General features: G+C 42.5%; 1 protein-coding gene across 5 annotated transcripts in view; it reads right to left on the reverse strand.

The window, feature by feature from the left end:
* FNIP2 (folliculin interacting protein 2) overlaps positions 1–23,371 on the reverse strand; it is a 132,558-nt gene that overhangs the window by 11,569 nt on the left and 97,618 nt on the right. For all 5 annotated transcript variants that reach the window (XM_039217438.1, XM_039217435.1, XM_039217436.1 and 2 more), the window contains 4 exons: positions 22,483–22,629; positions 22,199–22,368; positions 13,164–14,517; positions 12,094–12,250 (listed from right to left, as the gene is read on the reverse strand). In XM_039217438.1, the coding sequence (XP_039073369.1) occupies positions 12,094–12,250; positions 13,164–14,517; positions 22,199–22,368; positions 22,483–22,629 (1,828 nt within the window). The remainder of the gene's footprint in view (positions 1–12,093; positions 12,251–13,163; positions 14,518–22,198; positions 22,369–22,482; positions 22,630–23,371) is intronic.

The raw sequence follows: 23,371 nt of genomic DNA on the forward strand, positions 1-23,371 counted from the left end.
AAATGTCTAACATAGAGCTCCCTGAATATAGCCAATGGGCAACCCAATGTCTCCATCTAACTATATCATTTAGTAGCTACTCACTTATTTACTGAACACTTTTTAAAGGAAGATGGAAATGGAGGAAAATGTAAATAGTCAAGAAAAAAAGCAATAAATGCTGAAATGATAAAAAAAAATATCATGAGCAGCTACTTTAGCTACAATTTAAGGGGCTCCAGGGCTACTGGCTGCCCATCCCTGAACTTGTCTACACTTCTGGAGGTCAGAGAGTTGAAGCTTAAGTTTCAGTGATTCTAGAAGTTTCTGATACACATCTTTCCAAAGAAAACACAACCTCACTAAAGAGAAGGCAGTTTAAACATATTATGATTTGGCTTATTAGTCAATCTCTAAGTTTTTAGAATTTAAAGAACTCTAAGATCCAGAAGACCATGTCTGGATTCACTACAGAAATACACACCCACACACACCCTATGTGCTGGTATTCAATTTAAAACTCCTCTTAGAAAACGCTCTACTTTAAAGGCACATATACAACTACAATAAACAAATAAAAAATTACATGTGTGCTTCTTTTCAATACTAACTTATTAGCCATATCTTAATCATAGAAGTAATAGTGAAATCTGTCAGAGAGATTTTTTAAAAAATGTTTATTTTTGAGAAAGAATGAGAGAGCATGAGCCAGGGAGGGGCAGAGAGAGGAGACACAGAATCCAAAACAGGCTCCAGGCTCCAAGCTGTCAGCACAGAGCCCGACACGGGGCTCAAACTCATGGACCATGAGATCATGACCTGAGCAGAGTTAATGCTTAACCAAGTGAGCCACCCAAGTGCCCCCAAACACTTTTTAAAAAATGTTTTATTTTTTGAGAGAAAGAGAGAGAGGAAGAGGGGGTGGGGAGAGAACACATGCTAGAGCAAGCGGGGGAGGGGCGTGGGGGACAGTAATCTGAAGCAGGTTCTGCACTGTCCGGATGACAGCAGCAAGCCTGACACGGGGCTCGAATTCACGAACCATGAGATCATGACCTGAGCCAGAGTCGGACGCTCAACTGATGGATCCACCCAGGTACCTCTGAAAGATCCAAACACTTATTAAAAGCCTGACCCACCCATCTGCTGTCCTTAGGGCTTGAGTTTGGGCATGGAGACTAGAAAAAAAGAAATGGGCAGGAGAGGCAAGGCATGGCTGCATCCTGATGGAGACTGTGGATTCCTATGGATCTTAAGAAAAGGAAGACACGATATGAATAGCTATCAGCAAGTAAGATTACTTCGTAAGATTCCTCTTAGTATTAAAAAAACCCTTTAAGGGTGGGGGCACTTTGTCAGTTTGACTAAATATATCAGAAAACCAAAAAAGCCCCCATCATATATTTACTCTTTTAAAAGATCTCCTCCCCGCCACTGTGTCTGAGATTTAATGAGACCTCCAATTTGAGTTTTGAATGGAAATCTGAAGCAAATATTAATATTAAAAACAGTCATTTCCCCATAAAATGTTTGGTTGAAAACTTCATAAGCCTTAAGGACAGTGTTATATATCAACTTTCCTTTTCTCTCTCAAATTGAAGAGAAGCAAATTCAAAACGAGTTTCTGGACCACAGAGTTGGTTAAATTCTCTTATCAGGATGAGCCGGCCATGTTTCTATTGTCTCCATAATCTGAGCCGTCCAAAACCACTGCCCTATGCCCGCCCCCCTTCCCACCTCAATAGAGTGTCCACGGCCCACTGAGCGCACGTCCACACTCCAGGCGGCACCACAGAGCTGCCGGCCCTCTGGCCCCTGCTGCCCTCCCGCAACCTCTTCCAGGCAGCTGCCAGCCGTTTCTGTGCCTCCTTCAGAAACGTGACCAGACACAGACATTTCAGAAACTTCAGACAGACTGGAGGATGCAAGAGCACGGCCGATCAGTAGGGAGCTGCAGGCGACTGTGAGGGTGGATGGCCAATCTCCATTGCAGGAATGAGGCAGCCCCAATAAGCCATTATCTTTTTTGCCTTCCTCTGCTTTGTGAGTTAGAAACAGTCTTTTATTTAGCTCCACGCTGTCAATATCTCATTTATCCAATCTACTCTCCTGTGAGGATTTCTCAAGATACAGTGACAAATGAAATGCTCATATTATGGATCTTTAAAGGTTTCTCAAATATTCTTTGGCTATTATATTTTGTTTGAATCAACAGGGTTAGGCTAGTTAATTTACAGCCACTAAGGATGCATGCGTCTGTTTCCCAGGAGCGTAGATGGCTGGGACATTCCAATTTCAGGATTCTGGATCAGATCTCTGAGTACACGGATATGCTGCCGTGACTTACACACCCATGACTTCTGCCTAACTTAAACTTGCACAAACAAGAAATGTCTACAAGGTCTGAGTAATCAGAAGAGCCGTGGTTCTGATATTTCAGTGACAGGCAATGATAAGACAACTGCAAAGGCTCTGAAGTAAGGCAGGGTTGGGCTTGAACACCACCTGTCACATACTAGCTGTAGAACCTTAAGCAGCTCATTAACCGGGGCTTCAGTTTCTACATCTGTGAAAGATGACCTGTTTCACGGAGTTTCTGTGAAACTTCTGTGACGTTTAAGTGAGGTTTAACTCATGGAGGTTTTCTGTGAGAAAAACGTGTATGACACTTGTAGCATAGACACTAATTTGCCACATTCGACTTGCTCTCTTACCCTACTCTCTGTCTATATTAGTCATGGCCACTGAACCCTCAAACTTCCTAAAATACCACCTTATCATTTCCCTTACCAACTCAAAAACCTACCCTAGCCTCTATCACCCAAACACCTAACTTCGAACTTTTCTTTTTCCATACTTAAAGCTCTTCACAGTCTGGGCCAGATCTACCCATAAATATTTACGTCCAGAACTTTCTAAGGATATTCTGCTCCAGGCTGAGAGGACTCCTGCCTCTTATCTCAGGTTGTGCCCAGAATGTTTTCCCTGCTACCTTCTAGACTTTTCAACCTTTCAAGGACCCAATTTGGGTCCCATCCCCACGCCTCACCTCACACCACAGCAAGACATCTTTCCCATACCCACTGCTCTTCCTTTGGCTTCTGAGAGCTTTTGCAATCTACATTTTGACATTTAATCACTGTCTCAACTTGTTCTCATCTTCACATCTGTTTGCCTACTCAGTGATTACATAATTAACTCAAAGAAAGAAATCACTTTTTTCTTTTCCTTCTGTAGCCTCTTAAATGAGCATAACAAAATGTTAGGCATGTGCTAAGTATCTAACACATGCTGGCTCTTTGACTAATTCTCTATTCAATTTCTTTTTTTTTAATGTTTATTTATTTTTGAGAGAGAGTAAGAGAGAGTGTGTGTGTATGTGTATATGTGAGCGGTGGAAAGGCAGAAAAGAGAGGGAGAGAGAGAGAGTCCCAAGTAGGCTCCACTCTATCAGCACAGTGTCCGATGTGGGGCTCGATCTCATGGACCATGAGATCATGACCTGAGCCTAAATCAAGAGTCGGACGCTTAACTGACTGAGCCACCCAGGTACTCCCCTCGATTCAGATTTATTTTTGGATTCAGTCCAGTTCCTATTATGTCATCTGCACAATTAATAAATTTCTTTTCCATGTACCACATTTAAATGACTGATGTTTCATGTGATCAATATAAGAGCAGGAAAATACCATTCTCATATATATCCCTCCTATAATTACTTAATTTATCATGCCATTTTTCCTGTGGGGTGGCTAGGAATATAGCACTGCTCTACAGGTAGAAACATTGAGGACAAAAAAATATAAGAGTTTATGAAATATCTTAGTATGTCAGAATTAGAAGCGAGGATCTCATGGAAATGTTTCCAACTTTTAGCTCAATGAGTCTGCCAAGCCCTCTCACTTTGATATCCTAGAACCTTGTCAGGGTGGAAATCCCCTGAAAGATTAGATTACATAAGTGTGAATGACAGTCTGAACTTAATGTCAAAATAGGAAAAAACACGGTTGCCTCTATTATGAATTTCCCATATTTATGCTGTTGGTGCTGCCTAATACATACTCTGAACTGATGCTTTATCAATCCTTAAAGATGTCCAGCCCACTTGTGTATTATGGACATCAGGAGGGTAGACAGACTTCTGTACTTGTAACCAGCTCTAAAATATGCACACTGGTTATAACAGTGCAGATTTAATTACTAGGGACAAACTCCCTGAGCAGCCTCTTACAAAAACAAAAAAGCAAGTGATCTATGATACGGGAAATTGGAAGCAGCGCCTATGTCTTTTCTTTTTCTCTGAAATATTCTGAATAAAACATAAGATTCTTCAGCATCATTTCAGTATCAATTTGTTATTCTATATAATTCCAGCATATTTTATAACTTTATTAAACTGAATTTGAATAAGAGGATGTCACATGACAAAACACCCTTCAAGAAGATTCTCAGCCTTACGTTACAGCAGCATGACTTAGTAATATTAGCCTTTACATAGCTTTAAGTAAGCCCTTTCATTAGTCATGCAAAGACAACGGGATGACTAAGGCAGTGAAGTTGACTTGCTCTTGGTTGGATGTCCTCAGATCCCCCTTTTTATTCTTCTACCTCATTAGGAGTCAAGGCCCACCTGCGTAACCATAGCCTCTCCTGCCTTGGAACCTAAGACTTAAGCAATGGGAGACTCCTTGGCCAACCCACCCCACTTCTAGATGGCTGAGCGCCATGTGTAAGGACTGCAGCTATGCATGGATTGCTGACCAGTGGGTTGTTGTTGGTTTTTTTAATAAGACCAAAAAAAAAAAAAAAAACAAAAAAACAGACCCCCACAAAACAAAACAAAAAATCCTTCAGTGTCACATCTATTCATAGAAGAGGGAACCTATTTATCACTCACCATTCTTAAACACATCATCTGGCCTATAAATCATGCAGAATACTATCTTTTATTAAATGCTAAGCATCTAGACTTTCCTGACAGCAGTTTTACCAAGAAACGGGACAGACAGAACCTCCTGTGGCGGCAAAGCCAGTTTTGCCTGTAGGTTGGGAAGATGATTCTCGACATAATCAGCTAGAAGAATCTTCAGTTTCCTGAAAGAGCCACATGATCCCCCGTACCCCCTGGCCCCGCTTCTCGCCCTTCATTCTGCTCGCTTCCTACGGACTCCCTGGGATAGGCATCACTTCCAGGAAGCCCTTCCACACCTGTCCTGCACCTCCCACTGCAGTAGACTACCACACCGTTTTTATGGCTTATTTACTTCTCTGTGCTCCTGTTGTAGATTTCAAACTCCTATTGTAGATTTCAAACTGCCACATCATCTCTTGTGCTGTTTACAAGAGTTTTCTTTGTCTTCTGTGTCCTATAGCTTAAGACTGGATTTGTTTATATTCACCCTGCTTGGGAGTCAGTGTGCTGCTTTAATCTGAAATATCACAGCCATTCTTTCTTCAAATGCTGTTTTCCCTCACTTTCTCAGTTCTCACCTGAATATGCTATCAAATTTTCTCATTCTAGCTTCCATGTCACAAATTCAAATTCTCTCCAGCAGTATTTAATCTACTTTCCTCTCTAACTTATCCCTTGGAATTGAACTCTTATGGCCTTTAGAAGTTCTTTTTGGTCCTTTTACAAATCTAAATCATCTTTTATCACATCACCCCATCTCTTTAAAGGTTCTGATTCCTTCTTTTTTTATGATTGTAACCATTTTTAAGCACAGTGACTTAATAGTTATTTCAGATTCTTCTAGGAGTGCTAATTCTTCAGCTTGTATTTGCTTACTCTCCCTCATCACATTTTCCTCATACATGGTTTGTAATCTCTGAACATGAGCCCATCTTGCTGGGGTTGTTTATGTCCTATGTGTGTCTCTTGGAAACAGGTTCAAAGGCAGCCACCAACGGTTTAAGAGCTACAGGGGCGCCTGGGTGGCTTAGTCGGTTAAGCGTCCGACTTTCGCTTAGGTCGTGGTCTCACGGTCCGTGGGTTCAAGCCCCGCGTCAGGCTCTGTGCTGACTGCCAGCTCAAGGCCTGGAGCCTGTTTCAGTCTGTGACTCCCTCTCTCTCTGACCCTCCCCTGCTCACCGCTCTCTCTCTCTCTCCTAGAAATAAATAAAACATTAAAATAAAATAAAATAAAAATAAGAGTTACAATAAAGTGGAGAAGAGGAGAAGCAGCTATCCATGTCTTACAAGCTGGTGGTTATGAAAGCACCCAGTGTGCTTCCTTCCGCCAGAGTCCTAGAGGTTTCTGTGCTTCTGGATTTTATATTTATTTCTTGGGCAGGGATTCCCAAATCACTTGGGTACAATAAATCTGGACCTCCAATCCACTCACAGAATAGGACTGGGACTTTGATACCTCATGAGGGACTTGATTTTCTCCCACCCAAGTTTCCAACTTGTTTCTTTGCTGCTTCACTATTTATGGCTGGAAATTTCTAGTCCCCCTTGTCATGGAAGGGTAGTTCTTTGAACCTCTAGGTTTTTAAGGAAGGGTTCAGGTCCATGTCCCAAGCCTTATGTGTGTATAGGACCACATCTTTCACCTGAGTAGATCTTAGAAACTCAGTACCCAATTCCTAGGACATGTTTCCAGCTGAAATCTCACAGGGCCATGGTTATAGCAGCCCAGACTTACTTGTTCTAGCTTTGATTTCAATTTGTTTCTGACACAAAAGGATTTTCTTTTTCTTTTCTTTCTTTCTTTCTTTTTTTTTTTTTCATGCACAGGTATTATAACAATGGGGCTGGATGGGGATGGTAATATTTTATCCATCATTTCTAAAGTTTTAGGGAGGAGGCACACCATTTGTATCAGTGCAACATGGTGCTGGAATCCTCCAACTTTATATCTGGACTGTGCCTATAAATACAGTACCCAGCACATAAAAAGTACTAAGTATTTTCTGATAGACAGTAAATCTCCAAAGCATGACTCTCCTACTCTTCCCCAAAAGCCATCTCCAGCCTCCCTGCCTTGTTTTTGGCCAAACAAGTCAGCCCAATCAGTGACATGCCACCATCAGAGATTTCTAGTTTATACCCAGCACACTGTCAACATATAAAAATAACATAAAAGGTAATAACTATATATTATATATAATAGAAAATATATATTTTATTTTTATCCTTGTTTAGGTAAAGGGCCAAAGGCATCATGTCTAAACATACTACTCTTCCCTTCAATTTTTAAAAGAGTATCTTCCACTTCTCTTTACTTCAGAAGAAAGAGACATGCTATTCATCAGTTTTAACCGTAAACACACACTCCTAAATCCAGTTCTGTAGAGAACAGTCAACTAACATCACTGAGCGTTTCCTATGTACACTGGGTGAGGTGCTGGGAACATGCAAGGAACTAAGTCTCCCTTCTCTTCTCCAGGGGCCTACTGGTAGAAAGATGCTGGAGACCGAACAAAGGTGTGGTGCAATGTGCTAAGGAGCCTACAGGTTCTACCTGGGGGCAATTCCAGCAAAGGATTCAAATAGTGGGAAACTATTAGAGCAGATGAGTAAAAGATCATATTCAGGTGTCTGCAAGAGCCCTCCGTGGCATTGTAGGAGACGACTGGAAGGGGGAGAGACTGGATGCAAGAATTCTAGTTGGGAAGGTTAAGGGGAGCTTAAATAAGATTATACTGCAGTCACTGTGAGAAGGAGAGAGAATCACGAAGATTTCAGATTGGAGGTGGCAATACCCAGAGATCAACAGATTTTTCAAATATTAAAAAAAACCACACAATCCACAAAATACATTTTGCCATCACAGCCCTACATGCTTATCCATGTGTGAACATGTGTCCATACACAGATGTATGTGCATGTGTACATACACACATATATATACATATATAAAGATTTCTTGAAATAGTAAGACAGCGCTGTAGGCCCCAGACACTGTCATTCTCATTATCCAACTTAGGAAAATGGAAGCAACAAGAGGTATTCTCAAATAGCAGATCTGTCCTACATGGATGTTTCTTTTGCAACACTATTGATTTTAAGGTTGTTGTTGACTTGAGGCACCGTAATGCTGTCTGTATTACTTAGGGAATGATTTACCATTTGATGTGACTTGCTGTTCTTTTGTAGTCTCCCTGGCTGATTACACGGCATGGCATAATTAGGTATTCATGAGCATATATCACAGTCAAGCTCTTAGCAAAGCTCCTTATCTGTGTTACTGATTTCTGCATGGTATTTCTGGAGTCAATCTGTTGCCGCTCTCAAAATTAAATGAAAGAGGCTGCAATATCCAACTGTTAATTTTGTTTTCTAGATTATTCCTGTAAAATGCCTGAAGCACTGGAACATAGTTTTTAAAAAGGCATTACAATGTGATGTTGATTTTGGTCTTGATTACCCTACCCTGCAGTTAGCTGCTTGGCCTGCTCCTTGTGATGTCATGGGCAAAGAGAAGAGGACGCTGTTAGCGCAGAATGAGTGCGCCTGTGTTCTGTTCCGTTATCTCCAGTAGGAGTTTCCTGGGAAACTCATTTACAAAGCGCTTCCACATATATTATTTTAATAGCTAACATTTATTGGGCATTAGTAATGTGCCAGGCCCTGCGCTAAACGCTTGATATGCATTATCTCAGAGTCTTCAAACCAGACCTGTAAGTACTATTCATTTTTCAGAAGCTGAAACTGATGCTTAGAAGAGTAAGGAAACTTGCCCGAGGCCACAAAGCCACTAAGTGGCAAGCCAGGATTCAAATTCAGGTTTGTCTGTCTCTAGAAGCCAAACTTTTAACCACTGGGTTTTATTTCATCCGTTCCTCCAAATACATTTTTTTCTTCCCTGAGGCTTAGTGATGCCAACTCATTTACCTATCAGCAAATGAGTGGTAACACTAAAACTTGAATCCAGCATCAATGTTAAGTCAGTGCTCCTCCCCTACTATCCCATAATTTAATATCCCTAACATTGCCCCGGACAGCAGTATTCACAGGCAGACAAACACACTAGAGGAAAAAAGGAGAGAGAAAAAGCTACTTGAGGGTCATAGGTACAGTGGGAAGCTGGCTTTCCCACTCTCTCTCTCTCCCACTTTAACATTTAAAGTCAAAAGGAAAACACAGAAAGAATGCACATTTAGATATGGCAGGAAAAAAATGAAACTAAATATTACTTTAGCCTAATTTAAGGCAGCTGTATAATCTACATGCTAGGAGACAGAGAAACAGTTCAAATAACAGAAAAGAGGTAGTGTACGGATTAAACAAAAACATGTGTTTAAATATTTAAAGACCATCACAAGCTTGATATGGAAAAGCCAATAATAAAAATGGAAATAAAATAAAGTTAATATGTCTTTCTTTACTAAGACCAGACTAAGGAAGCACATAAAAAGAAATTCGTAGTATTGGAAGCTCTAGAATGTAATCCCTCGATGAGAGAAGAAATTCCACGAACTAGTTCGCCATAGTTATAAAAGTGCGCATTTACATAAGACAGATTTTACAATCCACTCATGCATTCGTCTAGAAAATAGATCAATAACTTAAATCAATTGCTTGCAAATAGTTAATAAAAATCCTTCGCTAAACACGATTATGAATATCAAAGCCCAATGAAGTCTTACATGAACACTAAAAATTATTAACGTCCAAAAAATAGGTTTTTGAAAGCAAGTTAAATAAAGCAATTTATCCCAATCTTTTCTTCCTAAACAAATTATTATTTCAGCTCTAACTGTGGTCATGTACATTTGCTCTTGGATCTTTGCTTCCTTCTCTGGCAACATACCCAAGAATTTAAATAATTACTAGGCTTATAGAGCAGTAAATTCAATATAATGTTAAAACCCTAATTTATTTTTCAACAAATATTTGTAAATGGCAGTTGAAAGTAAGGTTATTTTTATTTAAACACCATCATAGAATGGAGTCCCCATTTGAGAGGCAGTTTAAATGGAACACTACTTCAAAAACAAAATTCATTATGATGAATGTGCCAAGTGAAATTAGAAATCTACTAATGCTAATTGGATGCACTCTGAATGTATTAAACTTCCGAAGATATTTTTATGAACCCTTTGCAATTTCCTATTAACACCCATGCATGGCTGCACTTTGGATGTACCCACAATTTGACACAATATAGGTTATTATGCTTAATAACTTTCGATCTCTCAGGGTGATTGCATAGTCTGAAGAAATGAGAAAAGCTACAGTGTGAAAACACTGTGTCTGAAAGGAAGGGGAAATGATATATGAAAAATCTTTAAGAGTCCAAATAGAGAAAACATGGATTTGTTTTTTTTTTTTTTTCAAATGTAAGAATTATAGAGCTCAATGGTCCCCATTAGCACCTAATACACAAAACATTGGAACTTGTCAGTCTATGGGGGGAAAAAAGTCATGAATGGTTTTGCAGATAAGTTCAAGGAGGGGTATCAATCAATTATATTTCCACAGTGGTTAAGTGAGCAAGTCCAGGGCTTTTGCCCACACCCCTCCCCCCACCGGTAAGATCAATGGCACTGAAGATGACCCAGCCAGGTCACACTCGCTGTCTTGGCGCCTCTGTCAGAAGCAGGACACTGGGCTTCATGCAAGAAGGGTCCAGGATGCAGAACAGAAAGGAAACCCACCACAGATTTTGCATATACGGATACAAACACACAGGCAGCTGACAGAAAAGGGAAGGAGGGCCTCTACTCCCCTGTCTTCACGCTACCGATGCTACCCAAGTGTCTACAATCACGGAGGCTTCCGTGGTTTGACACAACCTGGACAGACAGGATCACACAATGAGGGCACTATTCTTACCCTAATGTCACTGACATAGGGACCACTGACATGATAAACACGTAGACAGCGCTCGTTACACTTGGAAAATAAAATGTTATGACATTTTTTTTACAGGGGACTGAAAGCAACCTCATAGCTTCATTCCTGGAATATTCTGGTGTGGGGTGGCGTCCGACCACAGAGCAGGGTGGGGTTAGGAATGTGTGGGTGTAAGTGTGTATGCTGGGCTGGCCTTCCCAGCTTCCGATGACCCCCTCCCCACCTCTTCTCCCGCCCCATTCAGGGGGGTTAGGAGGACATCTGTTTCACTACTGAGCTCTTCTTCCCATTCCACACAAATATCTCCAGCCTGTTTAGCCTGTGTCTGATGTATGTTTAGTCTTCACAGAGGAGATGCTCAAGGCCAGAGATAACACACAGTGCCTTCTGTTCCACCTTTCAAAAACGACTTGTTGGGCGAGGAGGTAGGTAAGAAGCCAAATTCCAATTTTCTTAATGCAGTGAGGACTTTCCCTATTGCACAAGATACATTATGTTTCCAGTGTGAAACATCTATTTTTGCACATCTGCCCAATAGCAGCTCAATTAAAAACAGGCCCATCAGACTGACACAGTTTCTTTAACTGCTCAGTCCCTGTCACACTGCAGATAGCAGAAAAGCACTTAACGGCAGCCACGAGGCAATTTTCCAGTAAGACTTGTTAATCTTTATACAGTCATCCTCATGCAGTCATCAAAGTGAACTTAATGACAAATCAGTTAAAATAAATTACTTTTAGGAACTTGTAAAGATCGGATAAAAAGCAAACCATATGTGACATCTCTTCGGTCCTCCCCCTGATGACATATAATTGTCACCATCTGTGCTGTTTGTTCTATTTGCCCGGCCCGGCCACCCTCCAGATCCACTCTTTGCCCTTCTCTGTCCTGTGCAGGTCCCAGGAGGCTGACCTCTACGGACCTCGGGACTGTATCTGCAGAGGCTTTGACCTTGCTCTCTGGCTTCCAGCTGGGGTCAGCCAATGAGAGGTACAGAAGAGCTCAGAGGCTGAAGGGAAGGGGTGTCAGAGAGTTATCCTTCCCCCTCCCCAGGCCTCGTGCAGCTCCAGCTCTCCACAGCTCTGGTGTCGCTGCCCCCCGCTTATCCCTCAGGCCCGCATGTGCCCGTAGCTTCCAGCTCTGGCTAATCCCCGGGCGCTTCCCCAGCCCTTGTGGGTTGCTGTAACCGCACCCGCATCTCTATAAACAATCCTGTAACCGCACCCCTGTCAGTCTGGACACCTGTTGCTGGCCCAGACCCTGGCGGACATACTGTCAGCAGTCAGAGGCTCCAAGTTGGGGTCACTTACGTGGACTGTGTGGATCAGATCAGCCACCAGACACTGCTTCAGCTTCTCATCGCTGCTGGTCCCGTGAAGCACCAGATCAGGCATGTACGTGGGGCAATAACCTGCCAGAAGTGAGCGGCCAAAGTTTCTTACATTTGGATTGCTGATGCTCTGAGACCTATAACAAGATTGGCCCATTAGAATACACAATTAAAAATGCAGCCCTTCTTGGGGTACCATTACTTCTTGCATTAGCATTGGAACAAAACCCCCAGTAACACAGTTACAAAAAATAGACTCAGGGTGGTCCATTTCACCAATCCTCCAGTAAAGCAGATCATTGACGTGGGAAAAGGAAAGGGGTGGGAAGAGAAAAGTCATTTTTTTTGATGGAAAGGTAGAAGAAACAGTGTTTTCTGGTACCTATTGATATGATGTACCTCATATCAAACATCCACCGGACAGTCTGTGTCAAGAGAATGAAGAAAGAGAAAGTCTACTGGGGGCGGGGGTGGGGGGCACTTGCCAAAAACCTGGCTTTAGGAACTCGACACATCTGCACAGGGTGGCACCCCCGCCAGTGCAGAAGAACAGAAGAACTCTCTAATTACTGCTTTCAGTCATCGCAGACCAAATAATCGACCTGATGGAGTGTTAAGGAAGAGGTGTTGTTTCCCAACTACGTCATGCTGCTCTGAGCTGCAGGAGAGAAGCCACACGGTGAGGGCAATCCACCGCCTCCGAAGCAAGGCATCTGCTGCCAGCCCTGCAACTTCCATTCAGATGACAGAAAACTAAAATCCCTGCTCACCTCTGCCATATCCTTGAGCTTCCCCAAATGTCACAAGAGCTGCAAAGGCAGCGACTTGCCTCCTCGCTCAGAGAGCTCAGATGCACTAAGCCACTGTCATCCCCCTTGGAGAAGGGGCGGGCTCAAAACCGTGTGCATCGGTGGGATTCACACCAACGCTCTGAGAAAAATGCTATTATGTGTAAAACAGCCAAGAGCAGCTAATGTGATCACGCGTGTTAAGTCAGAAAAGCAGTATTTGAACACAGTTTCTCCTGCTTCCCAGCCTGCCCGGTGTTACCTGGGCAGAGGCAGCTCCACTTCCAGGGATCCGTCAGTCCGGTCATCGCTGTGCTCTAGGTTCAGCGAGGCTGAAGCACACGCTTCCTCGTCACTGTCTCCAAGAGCGCTATCTGAGCTTTCATTTCTGGGAATGTCTCCTTCCATCCTGAAGCTGGCCTTCCTGTCAGCATCCCCACAGGGGACATCTGTAGTGCCTGAGAAGCCAGAGTCCTGCTGTGCACACCTGCCTGGAACAGGCTGGATCAAAGGTCCCTCCGCATCCTTCAGATACAAACCTCTTGTTTTCTCCAGAAGACTTGTTCCAGCTCCTGCCGCACAGCCATCAGGCGCCAGCGCGTCAGCGGACTGGCTGGGCTGCCCAGCGGCATCTGCCACAGCCTCGCTCCCGACGCCTCTGTCCTCAGCAAAACCCCTCTCGAGGTCACCTTCGTCCCTCTCAGAAGACAGGTTCTGAGAACAGGGGACGTTCTTTTGGAAGCCAGGTGTGAAGGAGCACCGAGAAGCCTGCTGATCCTGAGCCAGGTCAGTGGCCATCCCGGACTCCGCCGAGGAATGGCAGGCTAACTCTGGATATTGTCTACAGGCCATTAGCCGCTTCTCCATTTTCTGTGTGCGGCTTTCAAAGTCAGACTCTGGAGATATGGAGCTTCCAATTTGGAAGGTGACCTTTTCTAAGGGAGGCTTCTCCCAGGAATGTCTGTCAGGGCAAGGCCAGGCTGCTGAGCGGTCTGAGAGTTTCCTGGGCATCTCCCCTTTCAACTCTTCACTGACAGGCCGCTGGCCGATCTTCACTGCTGCCCCCAACCCTTCACAGCTGGAGAGCCTTGAAGAGCCCTCTCGTGGTGCCTCTGTCTCACTTTCTTCCTCCCCACAAAATGTACCCTGAGATTTCCAAGAGCTGTCCAATGCCGGCTCTTGGAATTCCATGTCGCAGTCTTGGGAACTCTGCTCTGCCCTTTTGTTTCCTTCTTTGTCAGGTCTGGGACACAGGTCTCTAGTGTCAGTGCCCTCTGGGGACACACCCAGCCCCTCAGGCCTGGGGCTCCTTCCCTCAGCCATTGTGGGTGGCAGGATGGGGGGAAGCAGAGCAGGCTCACTCCTCACCGTGACAACCACATACTCAGAATCCTCTACCTCTCCCCTCTCCAAGGCTGTGGTGATGTTGCTCCCATTTAACACTTGTTCTCCTTCACTGTGACTCCCACTCCAGGTCAGCTGATTCTCTTGCAGCTCAGAGCAACGGAGAAAGTAGGTCAGGACATAAAGTATGCGTTGGACCAAATCCTTCTGCTTCCCCACCACCACGGTGCGAGTCAGCCTCACCGGAGAGCCAATGGCTCCATAAAGATCGCCTGGAGAGCAAAACAGACAGAGTTGTTTGCGGCAAGCATGTCATGGATACGTCAGCCTTTACAAGAGAGTAAAACAGAGGACTTATACTCCCAAATTTGGGTTGCTTCTTCACACACCTGACTGGGGCCAAGAGGCAATTCCTAGTAATGGCCATGTTTTAGTTGTGCCTCTGTAAGGGAAAGTGTAAGGCCGTGGCCCACCACTCCTGGTGCATGGGTACAGTGCTGGTGTACACAGGCCTCCCCAGGCTTATTAGGTCTTCCCACACAGCTCGCTGGGCAGGCCAGCTCCCACCAGAGCCAGTTCCCTCAGCACGTGACCAAATCATATACTGTATCTTGGAAACAAGAATGATGCGATCTTTTTCCCCCCAGAAGAATCCCAGGATAATAGACCTTGGGGTAAAATCCAAATCCAAATTCTGTTCTCTGAACAGAAGTGTAGTGAATCAATTCAAAATGCTTAATGAAATGGCCTGCTCAGAATTCCTTCAATACATGCGTGTGTGCGCACACACACACACACACACACCAAGTAGAATCAATGTGATTAACAAGAAGAAATCACTTAGTCATGACTAATGAATCTGAATATTTTCCATTACTTCACATGAAAATCCTACTGGAAGAAAATATGTCTCATAAGTTATATCCTGACAAGTTGATTAAAAACTATCTAATGAACCACAAGAATTTAGCTTAACGGTGGAAAAAGGGCTAATAAGAGCAAATATGTCAATGAGCGCCGCAGTATAAGCTTTCCATCAAAAGTATTTGTTAAATGCCTATTAAAAGGATTGCCATTTGACACCCTGACTACTGTTTGAGATGCTTTGATAATAATAATACTGAAAATTACAACAAAAAGCCAACATTTACAGAGTGTGCAGGCACAGTGCTAAGTGTTTCGCATGGATTTATCCTGTTTATATCCCTGGATAACCAACCCTGAGTTAGAAACCATAATTATGAAAACAATCAGAATGATGAAATAAATCAAAACTCTGAAAAGATACTAAATAAAGGAGAGGAGGTACATGGTAATAGTTATAAATAAGAACCCAGGAAGTTAGAACTCATCTGAGGAATGCATCTAGAGAAAGAGGGGAATGCATTTTTATTAGGACACATACTAGATAAAACTAATTAAACTAACAGATTCAGACAGGAAAAAGTTATAGAGATCATCAGGAAGTACTTGCCCCTGGGAGCCATCAGGAAGTATCCCCTCTGGAGAGTATTCTCGAGTATAAAGCTACTGCTCCTGAGAACATTTAAAGGGCAGGACACAGATGACTTTAAAGAATCCTTTCTATAAAAAGACTACAGGCTAATCAAGCTTTATCTTTGAGACTTCTGCAACCGACAGATCATTCAGGAATTCAAAAGACTAACTCAGGACTGTAGTCTGATGCTAGGACAAGTACTTCTGTTTGAGAAAACTTTCTTGACTGATCGTTGCTGCAAGGGGATCAGTCATTTCAGGAATTCAAGGGTTCTTTTTGTTAAATCAGTCTCAATGTTAATAAAGAGGATAACTATTACATATCTTAAATCTGGTACAAAAAAAAAAAAACAGAAGAAAGAAAGGCCACTCAGAATGATAATATTTGTTAGCAATGCATTTAACATTTGGTATTGCACATTTTAATAATAAACAGGGAAAAAGGAAAACATGGAAGGCTCTTAAAAATACAGTTTATGATACCTCCCACTTTGGTGTTCTTCTTCAATATTACTTTGGCTATTCAGGGTCTTTCGTGGTTCCATAGCCTCTACTACAAAGCTGTAACCATCAAGACAGTATGGTATTGGCACAAAGACAGACACATAGACCAATGCAATAGAATAGAGAACCCAGAATTGGACCCACAAATGTATGGCCAACTAATCTTTGACAAAGCGGGAAAAAGCGTCCAATGGAAAAAAGACAGCCTCTTTAACACATGGTGCTGGGAGACCTGGACAGCAACATGCAGAAGAATGAAACTAGATCATTTTCTCACACCATACACAAAAATAAACTCAAAATGGATAAAGGACCTGAATGTGAGACAGAAAACCATCAAAACCGTAGAGGAGAAAGCAGGCAACAGCCTCTTTGACCTCAGCTGCAGCAATTTCTTACTTGACACACCTCCAAAAGCAAAAATGAACTATTGGGACCTTATCAAGATAAAAAGCTTCTGCACTACAATGGAAACAAACAACAAAACCAAAAGGCAACAGAATTGGAAAAGACAGTTTCAAATAACCTATCAGATAAAGGGCTAGCATCCAAAATCTATAAAGAACTCACCAAACTCAACACCTGAAAAACAAATAATCCACTGAAGGAATGGGCAGAAGATATGAATAGACACTTTTCCAAAGAGGACATCCAGATGGCCAACAGACACATGAAACGATGCTCAATGTCATTGACCATTGGGGAAATACAAATCAAAACTACACTGAGACATCACCTCCACCAGTCAGAGTGGCTAAAATAAACAAATCAGAAAACTATAGATGCTGGCGAGGATGTGGAGAAATGGGCACCCTCCTACACTGTTGGTGGGAATGCAAACTGGTGCAGCCACTCTGGAAAACAGTGTGGAGGTTCCTCAAAAACTTAACGATAGAACTCCCCTATGACCCAGCAATAGCACTGCTAGGAATTTACCCAAGGGATACAGGAGTGCTGATGCATAGGGGCACATGTACCCCAATGTTCATAGCAGTGCTTTCAACAAAAGCCGAATTTTGGAAAGAGCCTAAATGTCTATCCACTGATGAATGGATAAAGAAGATGTGGCCTATATATACAATGGAATACTACTTGGCAATGAGAAAGGACAAAATCATGCCATTTGCAGCAACGTGTATGGAACTGGAGGGTATTATGCTAAGTGAAATCAGTCAGTCAGTGAAGGACACATACCATATGTTTCCACTCATATGTGGATCTTGAGAAACTTAACAGAAGACCACAGGGGAAGGGAAGGGGAAAAAAAAAACAGTTACAAACAGAGAGGGAGGAAGGCAAACCACAAAAGACTCTTAAATACAGAGAACAATCTGAGGGTGAATGGGAGGGTGGAAGGAAAGTGGGTGATGGGCATTGAGGAGGGTACTTGTTGGGATGAGCATTGGGTGTTGTATGTAAGCCAATTTGACAATAAATTATATTAATAAAAAATTTTTAATATAAATATAAATAAAATAAAAATACAACTTATGGGGTGCCTGGGTGGCTCAGTCAGTTAAGCATCCAACTCTTGGTTTTGGATAAGGTCATGATCTCACAGTTCATGGGTTTGAGCCCCAAGTCAGGCTGTGCGCTGACAAAGCAGAGCCTGCTTTGAGATTTTTCTTTCTCTCTCTCTGCCCCTCCCCCACTCACTCTTTCTCTCAAACATTTTTTTAAAATCTAAAAAAAATACAATCTGTAATAATTTAACCTATATAAAGTAATGGCAGGAATGTGTGTAGAAACAGTGCCTTTAAGGTCAAGCTTCATAAAATAACGCATCATTAATATAAGAGACCTGTACTATTACAGATTTACTGGATCTTCAACTGGAAGACAAGTTTTTGAGTCCTAGACTGACAAAGCCACTAATTTTAGAGTAGATGCCTTTGTTTTCATGAGTAGAATTTTATAAAATGAAGAAGTTTCACAACAATGTGAATAGACTTAACACTACCTAACTGTACACTTAGAAATGGTTGAGACAGCAAATGCAGCATTCTGGGCTTTTTTTTTTTTCCCCTGGGCTTTTTTTAAAACCAGAATTTAAAATACAAATTTAGAGGTGCCTGGGTGGCTCAGTCAGTTGAGCATCCAACTCTTCATTTTGGCTCAGATCATGATCCCACGGTATATGGGTTCAAGCCCCATTTCAGGCTCTGCACTGACAAGACGGAGCCTGCTTGATAGTCTCTCTCAAAATAAATATTTAAATATATAAATATTAATATTTAATTAACATTAAATATTAATATTTAATATTAATGTTTAAATATAAAAATATATATTAAATATATATAATATATAGTATATATATAATGTTAACTTTAAAAGAGCGAAAAAATGAGAGAAAGACAGGGGTAAGAAAGTGTCTGAAAGTGAAGGAGAGAGATGAAAGGCAGAGAGTGCACAAGGCAGGAAGGCGCCAGCTGCAGGGAGAGGAGAGACCCAAAGGGAAGGAGACAACCAGCAGGGAGGAAGTGAGAAGAACAGGCGGAGGGAAGAGAGTGTTAGCCCGGAGAACAGAAAGAGGGGAGTCCAGGAGGAGAGGACGACAGAGCAAAGGGTAAAAGGAAAGGAGAAAGAAAGGTTGGAGGTGAAGAGGTACAAACAGGAGAGAATCTGAGAGAAGCAAAAGAGGTGAGGAAAGCAGTAAGGGTGATGCCCACAGAGGGGTCGAGACAAAGTACCGGGGGGACAGTGAAAAGACAGAAACTGGAAAGCTAGAAAGTGAGAATGCAGGAGCGCTATTAGGGGACGACAGTAAACAGAGAGAGTGTGGGGAAGGCGGGGGGGGGGGGGGGGGGATATGGAGGGAGACACCGAAACAGACGAAAGAGAAAGAGACGGAGGGAGCAACTGAAAGAGAGACCAGTGGAGAAGCCAAGGATCTTAAAGGGCCACTTACTCCTAGATTACATTCTAATAAATGTGTATGCTATGAAGTTCCCCTTCACACAGTTCCCGAATCCCACGCATTGTAATTTATTCTATCTTTATTATCATTTCGTTCAAACTATTTTCTAATTTCTCTTGTTAAGTATCATTTGCCTTTTGGGTTATTTAAAATGGGTTGTTTAATTTCTGAAGCAGCTGAGAATTTTCTCCGTATCATTTTTTTAGATTATCTTCATTCTTTTTAGTCTATATCCACTGCATTCGGAGAAAAATAATTTAAACTTGAAGAGAAAAAAAATGAGGAAGAAATTTCAGACTTTTTAAACTTATATTATTTTAAACCAATTATCCCAAACGTTTTATGAGGAGAAAAGCTGCTTTTCATTTCCACAAATTCTTGAAGTCATTAGTGTCAAAAAGAGAGCCACATGGAACTCCTTCAATCAGCGGTGAAAGAAATTGCCTTTCAAAGTATGCATACCCATCCCACGACAGAAATACATTGTATGCTGCAACCCCACTCACCCCCGAAACAAACGTTTTACAAAACAGTATATGCGTCACTCCGGTATTTTCTATTGTACGGACCTTTTAAATGCTTTCTTGACCCACTAAAGTGCTTCCACAACCCACTAATGGCTGCTGATCCAGCTATGGAGAGTCCTTGTGTGGAGTGCTTGTGTTAGCAGGGTGAGGACTGCAGAGCTCCTAGAGAGGAGGCCGGTGGGGGTGTGAAAGAGCCCGAGGGCTGGCTGCTTCCAGCTTCCCTCCCCTGTCTCCTGGGGGTGCCAAGGAGCCAGGCAGGGGAGGGCACAGCAGTGGTACCTGTTCTGGCAAGCATTCGAATAAGGCTTTGAAATAATTCAAGACAGAGTCTTTTCTATTACTTGGGACCTGGAATAAAATTACTTCTGCACCATTGCATATTCCCAGAAATTTATATTTTCCTATTTACTGTGACTTGATAAATATTCAATAAAAATAATAAGTGGAAGTGGCTCCCCTGTCAAGTTTCTGAAGCCGCTTGATTTTTTGTAATGATGGAAACGCAACCACCACTTACACTTGGCTTTACAGAGCTATTACATGACCCTGCTAGGGCCTCAGCTCCTCTCACAGGGCTCTGTCAACAGCCAGACCCCTGCGGATTGCCTGGGGGAGGGAAGGATTGGACACTTTCAGTGATACATGACCTGCCACATGACTATGAGCTCACAGGAAGGGACTTTGCCTTGGAATGCTGAACACAGGCTCTCAATTAGTTAAATTTCAAATGAGAAGCATGTCTAATTATAAATACATTCATCTAATTAAATGCACACTGGCTAATTAGCATTGTTTTTAAATGGGTGACCCAGCAGCATGACACACCATGTTTCCTTAATATCTAGCCCCCTTCCCTATGCCGCTAAAAGATACTGCATTTTTTCAAGACTATTGTTCCATAACAAGAACAATAATGTCCTGTCCTCTCCAGACCGTATGACCCAGAGTGAGGCATGCTCGGAGTTCTTTTCTGAGCTCGGTACTGACTGGTTGTATAAGCCCATTTTTAACATCCATAAATTCTTTAATTAATTCATTTAACATGTACCTATTATCCCCTTAACTGTGAGACATATATTCTCTTTCTTAAATCCGGGTCACAAGGGCAAGACATCTTTATTATCTATAATGTGAGGGAAACAGTAATCGGTTTGGAATGAGAGTCTAATTAATTAATACACGTAAAAAGCACTTAAAACAATGCTTGGTTCATAGTGTCAGCTTTCATTACTGTTATTATAACATGTCGTTTTCTAAGATTAGAGTGCATTTCCCTAGTCTGTACTTCTGGAAAATGCCATTTTAACATTTCCTCAAGCAAGCCTTCCCTGAAGATCCCCTCCATTCCCTCATTTTATCTCCCAGTGCCCCTCTAACGTTAATATTTTCATCAGCAACATAAATAACAAAAGTGCTTTATATAGAACTAAATCCCACAGCAGCCATGAACTAGTATCATCCCATTTTACAGGTAAAGAAACTGAGGCACAGAGAGGTTAAGTCACTTAACCCAAGAGATAGGATTTGATCTATGCAGCCTGGCTCTGGCACCTACACCTTTAACTTTCACACTACACTGTCTCTGTCTTGCATCCTTCTCCTATCAAAGGAGTAATCAAGATGTTCTGAGATCATCTGAATACAAATCTGCCACCTCCAGTAGGTGGCTAGCTTCCCCAAGCTAAGCAGCGTGTGTTAACTCCACATCGCTGGCATCTAACATAGGATCTGGATCAGAGTGAGGAGCAAGTTTAACTTTGTCAGTCTACATGATCGATGAGTGAGAGGTCCAAGAGTAGACTTCTTGTCCTCATGAACCCAGATATGCCACTGTGATCTCACAAGTATAACCAACTATGCCAAAGCACTAGATTTCTACACCATGCCTATGTACAAAGCTTTGAGGAAATAAATGCCACCAACTAACTGCAGGGAAGTGGTGTAGAGAAAGCCAAGGTTCCTAACTCAAGCTAAAGTTATAAAGGTAGTAAAATTATAGTATATTACTTTCTTTTTCTCTTATTTTTTTTTCCCTACCGAGTCCATCCTTGAGGGCAGTGGCTCTCAGCTGGAGTCTTCCTACCCAGGAACATTGTTTGGAGTGGCACAACTCTGAAGGGGTTTTCACGGGTGGCTAGTGAACAGAGGCCTGTGGTGCTGCTAACACCCAAAGTGTACAAGACAGCCCTCCCAGCCCCCACCCCACAGAGAATTATCTGGTCCAAATGTCAATAATGCTGAGGTTAAGAAACGCTGCTCTGGGGTGAACTGCCACTGTGGTATGGGAGAGCGATTTACCTGTACCTCCTCAGAAGACCACAACAGAGCTGCCAGCAGAGGAAGGGGCTGCCTTACAGACAGACCCTGTGGGCCAGTCTCCTACTGTCTGCCTGCCCAGTGACAACTCCTGAACTGTCGGGATGGAGAGCCAATATCAACAAAGAATTCTAGCATTTTCTCCATTCCATCCCACAGAGTCTCCAAACAGTCAAATTAGGTACTAACCCAGCTGTGCCCAGAGAGGATTATATGGATGTGTTTTGGCCAGCGTGTTCACTGACTGAGAGGTGCGTTTCTCTGAGAAGGCTTTAATGGGAGGGTGATCAACAGGCATGACGGTCGGTACCCAGGCCAGGTGGTAGGTTAACACCGCGGTCAGTAAGGCAGCAAAAAACCTTGGAGAAATGGAAGAAAACACAACCAGATGAGTCAGTGCAGGAAGATTTCACATACGCCACAGGCAAGGGCCATGGAAGTTGCAAAAAAGGCTTCCGAGATTCAAAGCTTACTGATTTTTGTTGATCTGTTCTATCAGAAGCGTAAACTCCTTGAGGAAGCGCTGGCAGAGCTGGGTTTTTTCCAAGGTGCTGGACATCATGGTGAGCCATACGGGTTCAGCTATCCTTGGAACAGAATACAAGTTCCAGATAGTTCCTCTAGAGAAAAGACAAGGGAGACATAGAACTGTCACAAATATTACTTTGGATAATCTCTGTATAAAGGAACAAAGAAGAAAACGATAATCTGGATCTATGTAGCCCTTAAGGGATTCAAGCAGTATATAAAACAGGGATCAGCAATCTATGATCCACAGGCCAAACCTGCCACCTTTTTTGCAAATAACATTTTATTGGAACACTGCCACGGTCCTTCATTTACACATCACCTATTGCTGCTTTTGCATAATGGCAAAGTTGAGGAGCTGTGACAGAGACTCTTTACAGAAAAGGCATACTACCCCTTGATGTAAAATACCCATTTTTAAAATGATTTATTTTCACAATGCCTAGTTTCAAAATCTACATCTGTTTTTATAGTAAAGAAATAAAGGAAGAAAGCAAGCAAGTGCTATTTAAAAAATGTAACCAAAAGCAACTCAGCTCTCCCAACTGCTAGGTAGTGCTTTAGTTCTCCACACCAAAGCACCCTATTCATTTCAGATGAGCAAACAACACAAATGGCTTTCTTCACGATACCATATACCGCGTTTCTGCATGGACTAGCAGAATCAAATTCTTAGAGCTCTAAGCCATTAGCGAAACTGACAGATGTAGCTCTATCACTTTACAGATTTAGAGACTGAGGCCTAGAGAAATTAAGTTACTTACGTAAGACCCTGAATGACAAAGGCAGGATGAGACTGCAGGTCTCGCAACACCTGGTGCCAAGGGCTCTACT

Source organism: Hyaena hyaena, unplaced genomic scaffold (assembly GCF_003009895.1).
Source record: "Hyaena hyaena isolate Hyena2069 unplaced genomic scaffold, ASM300989v1 scaffold_689, whole genome shotgun sequence".
In the NCBI taxonomy this organism is placed as follows: domain Eukaryota; kingdom Metazoa; phylum Chordata; class Mammalia; order Carnivora; family Hyaenidae; genus Hyaena; species Hyaena hyaena.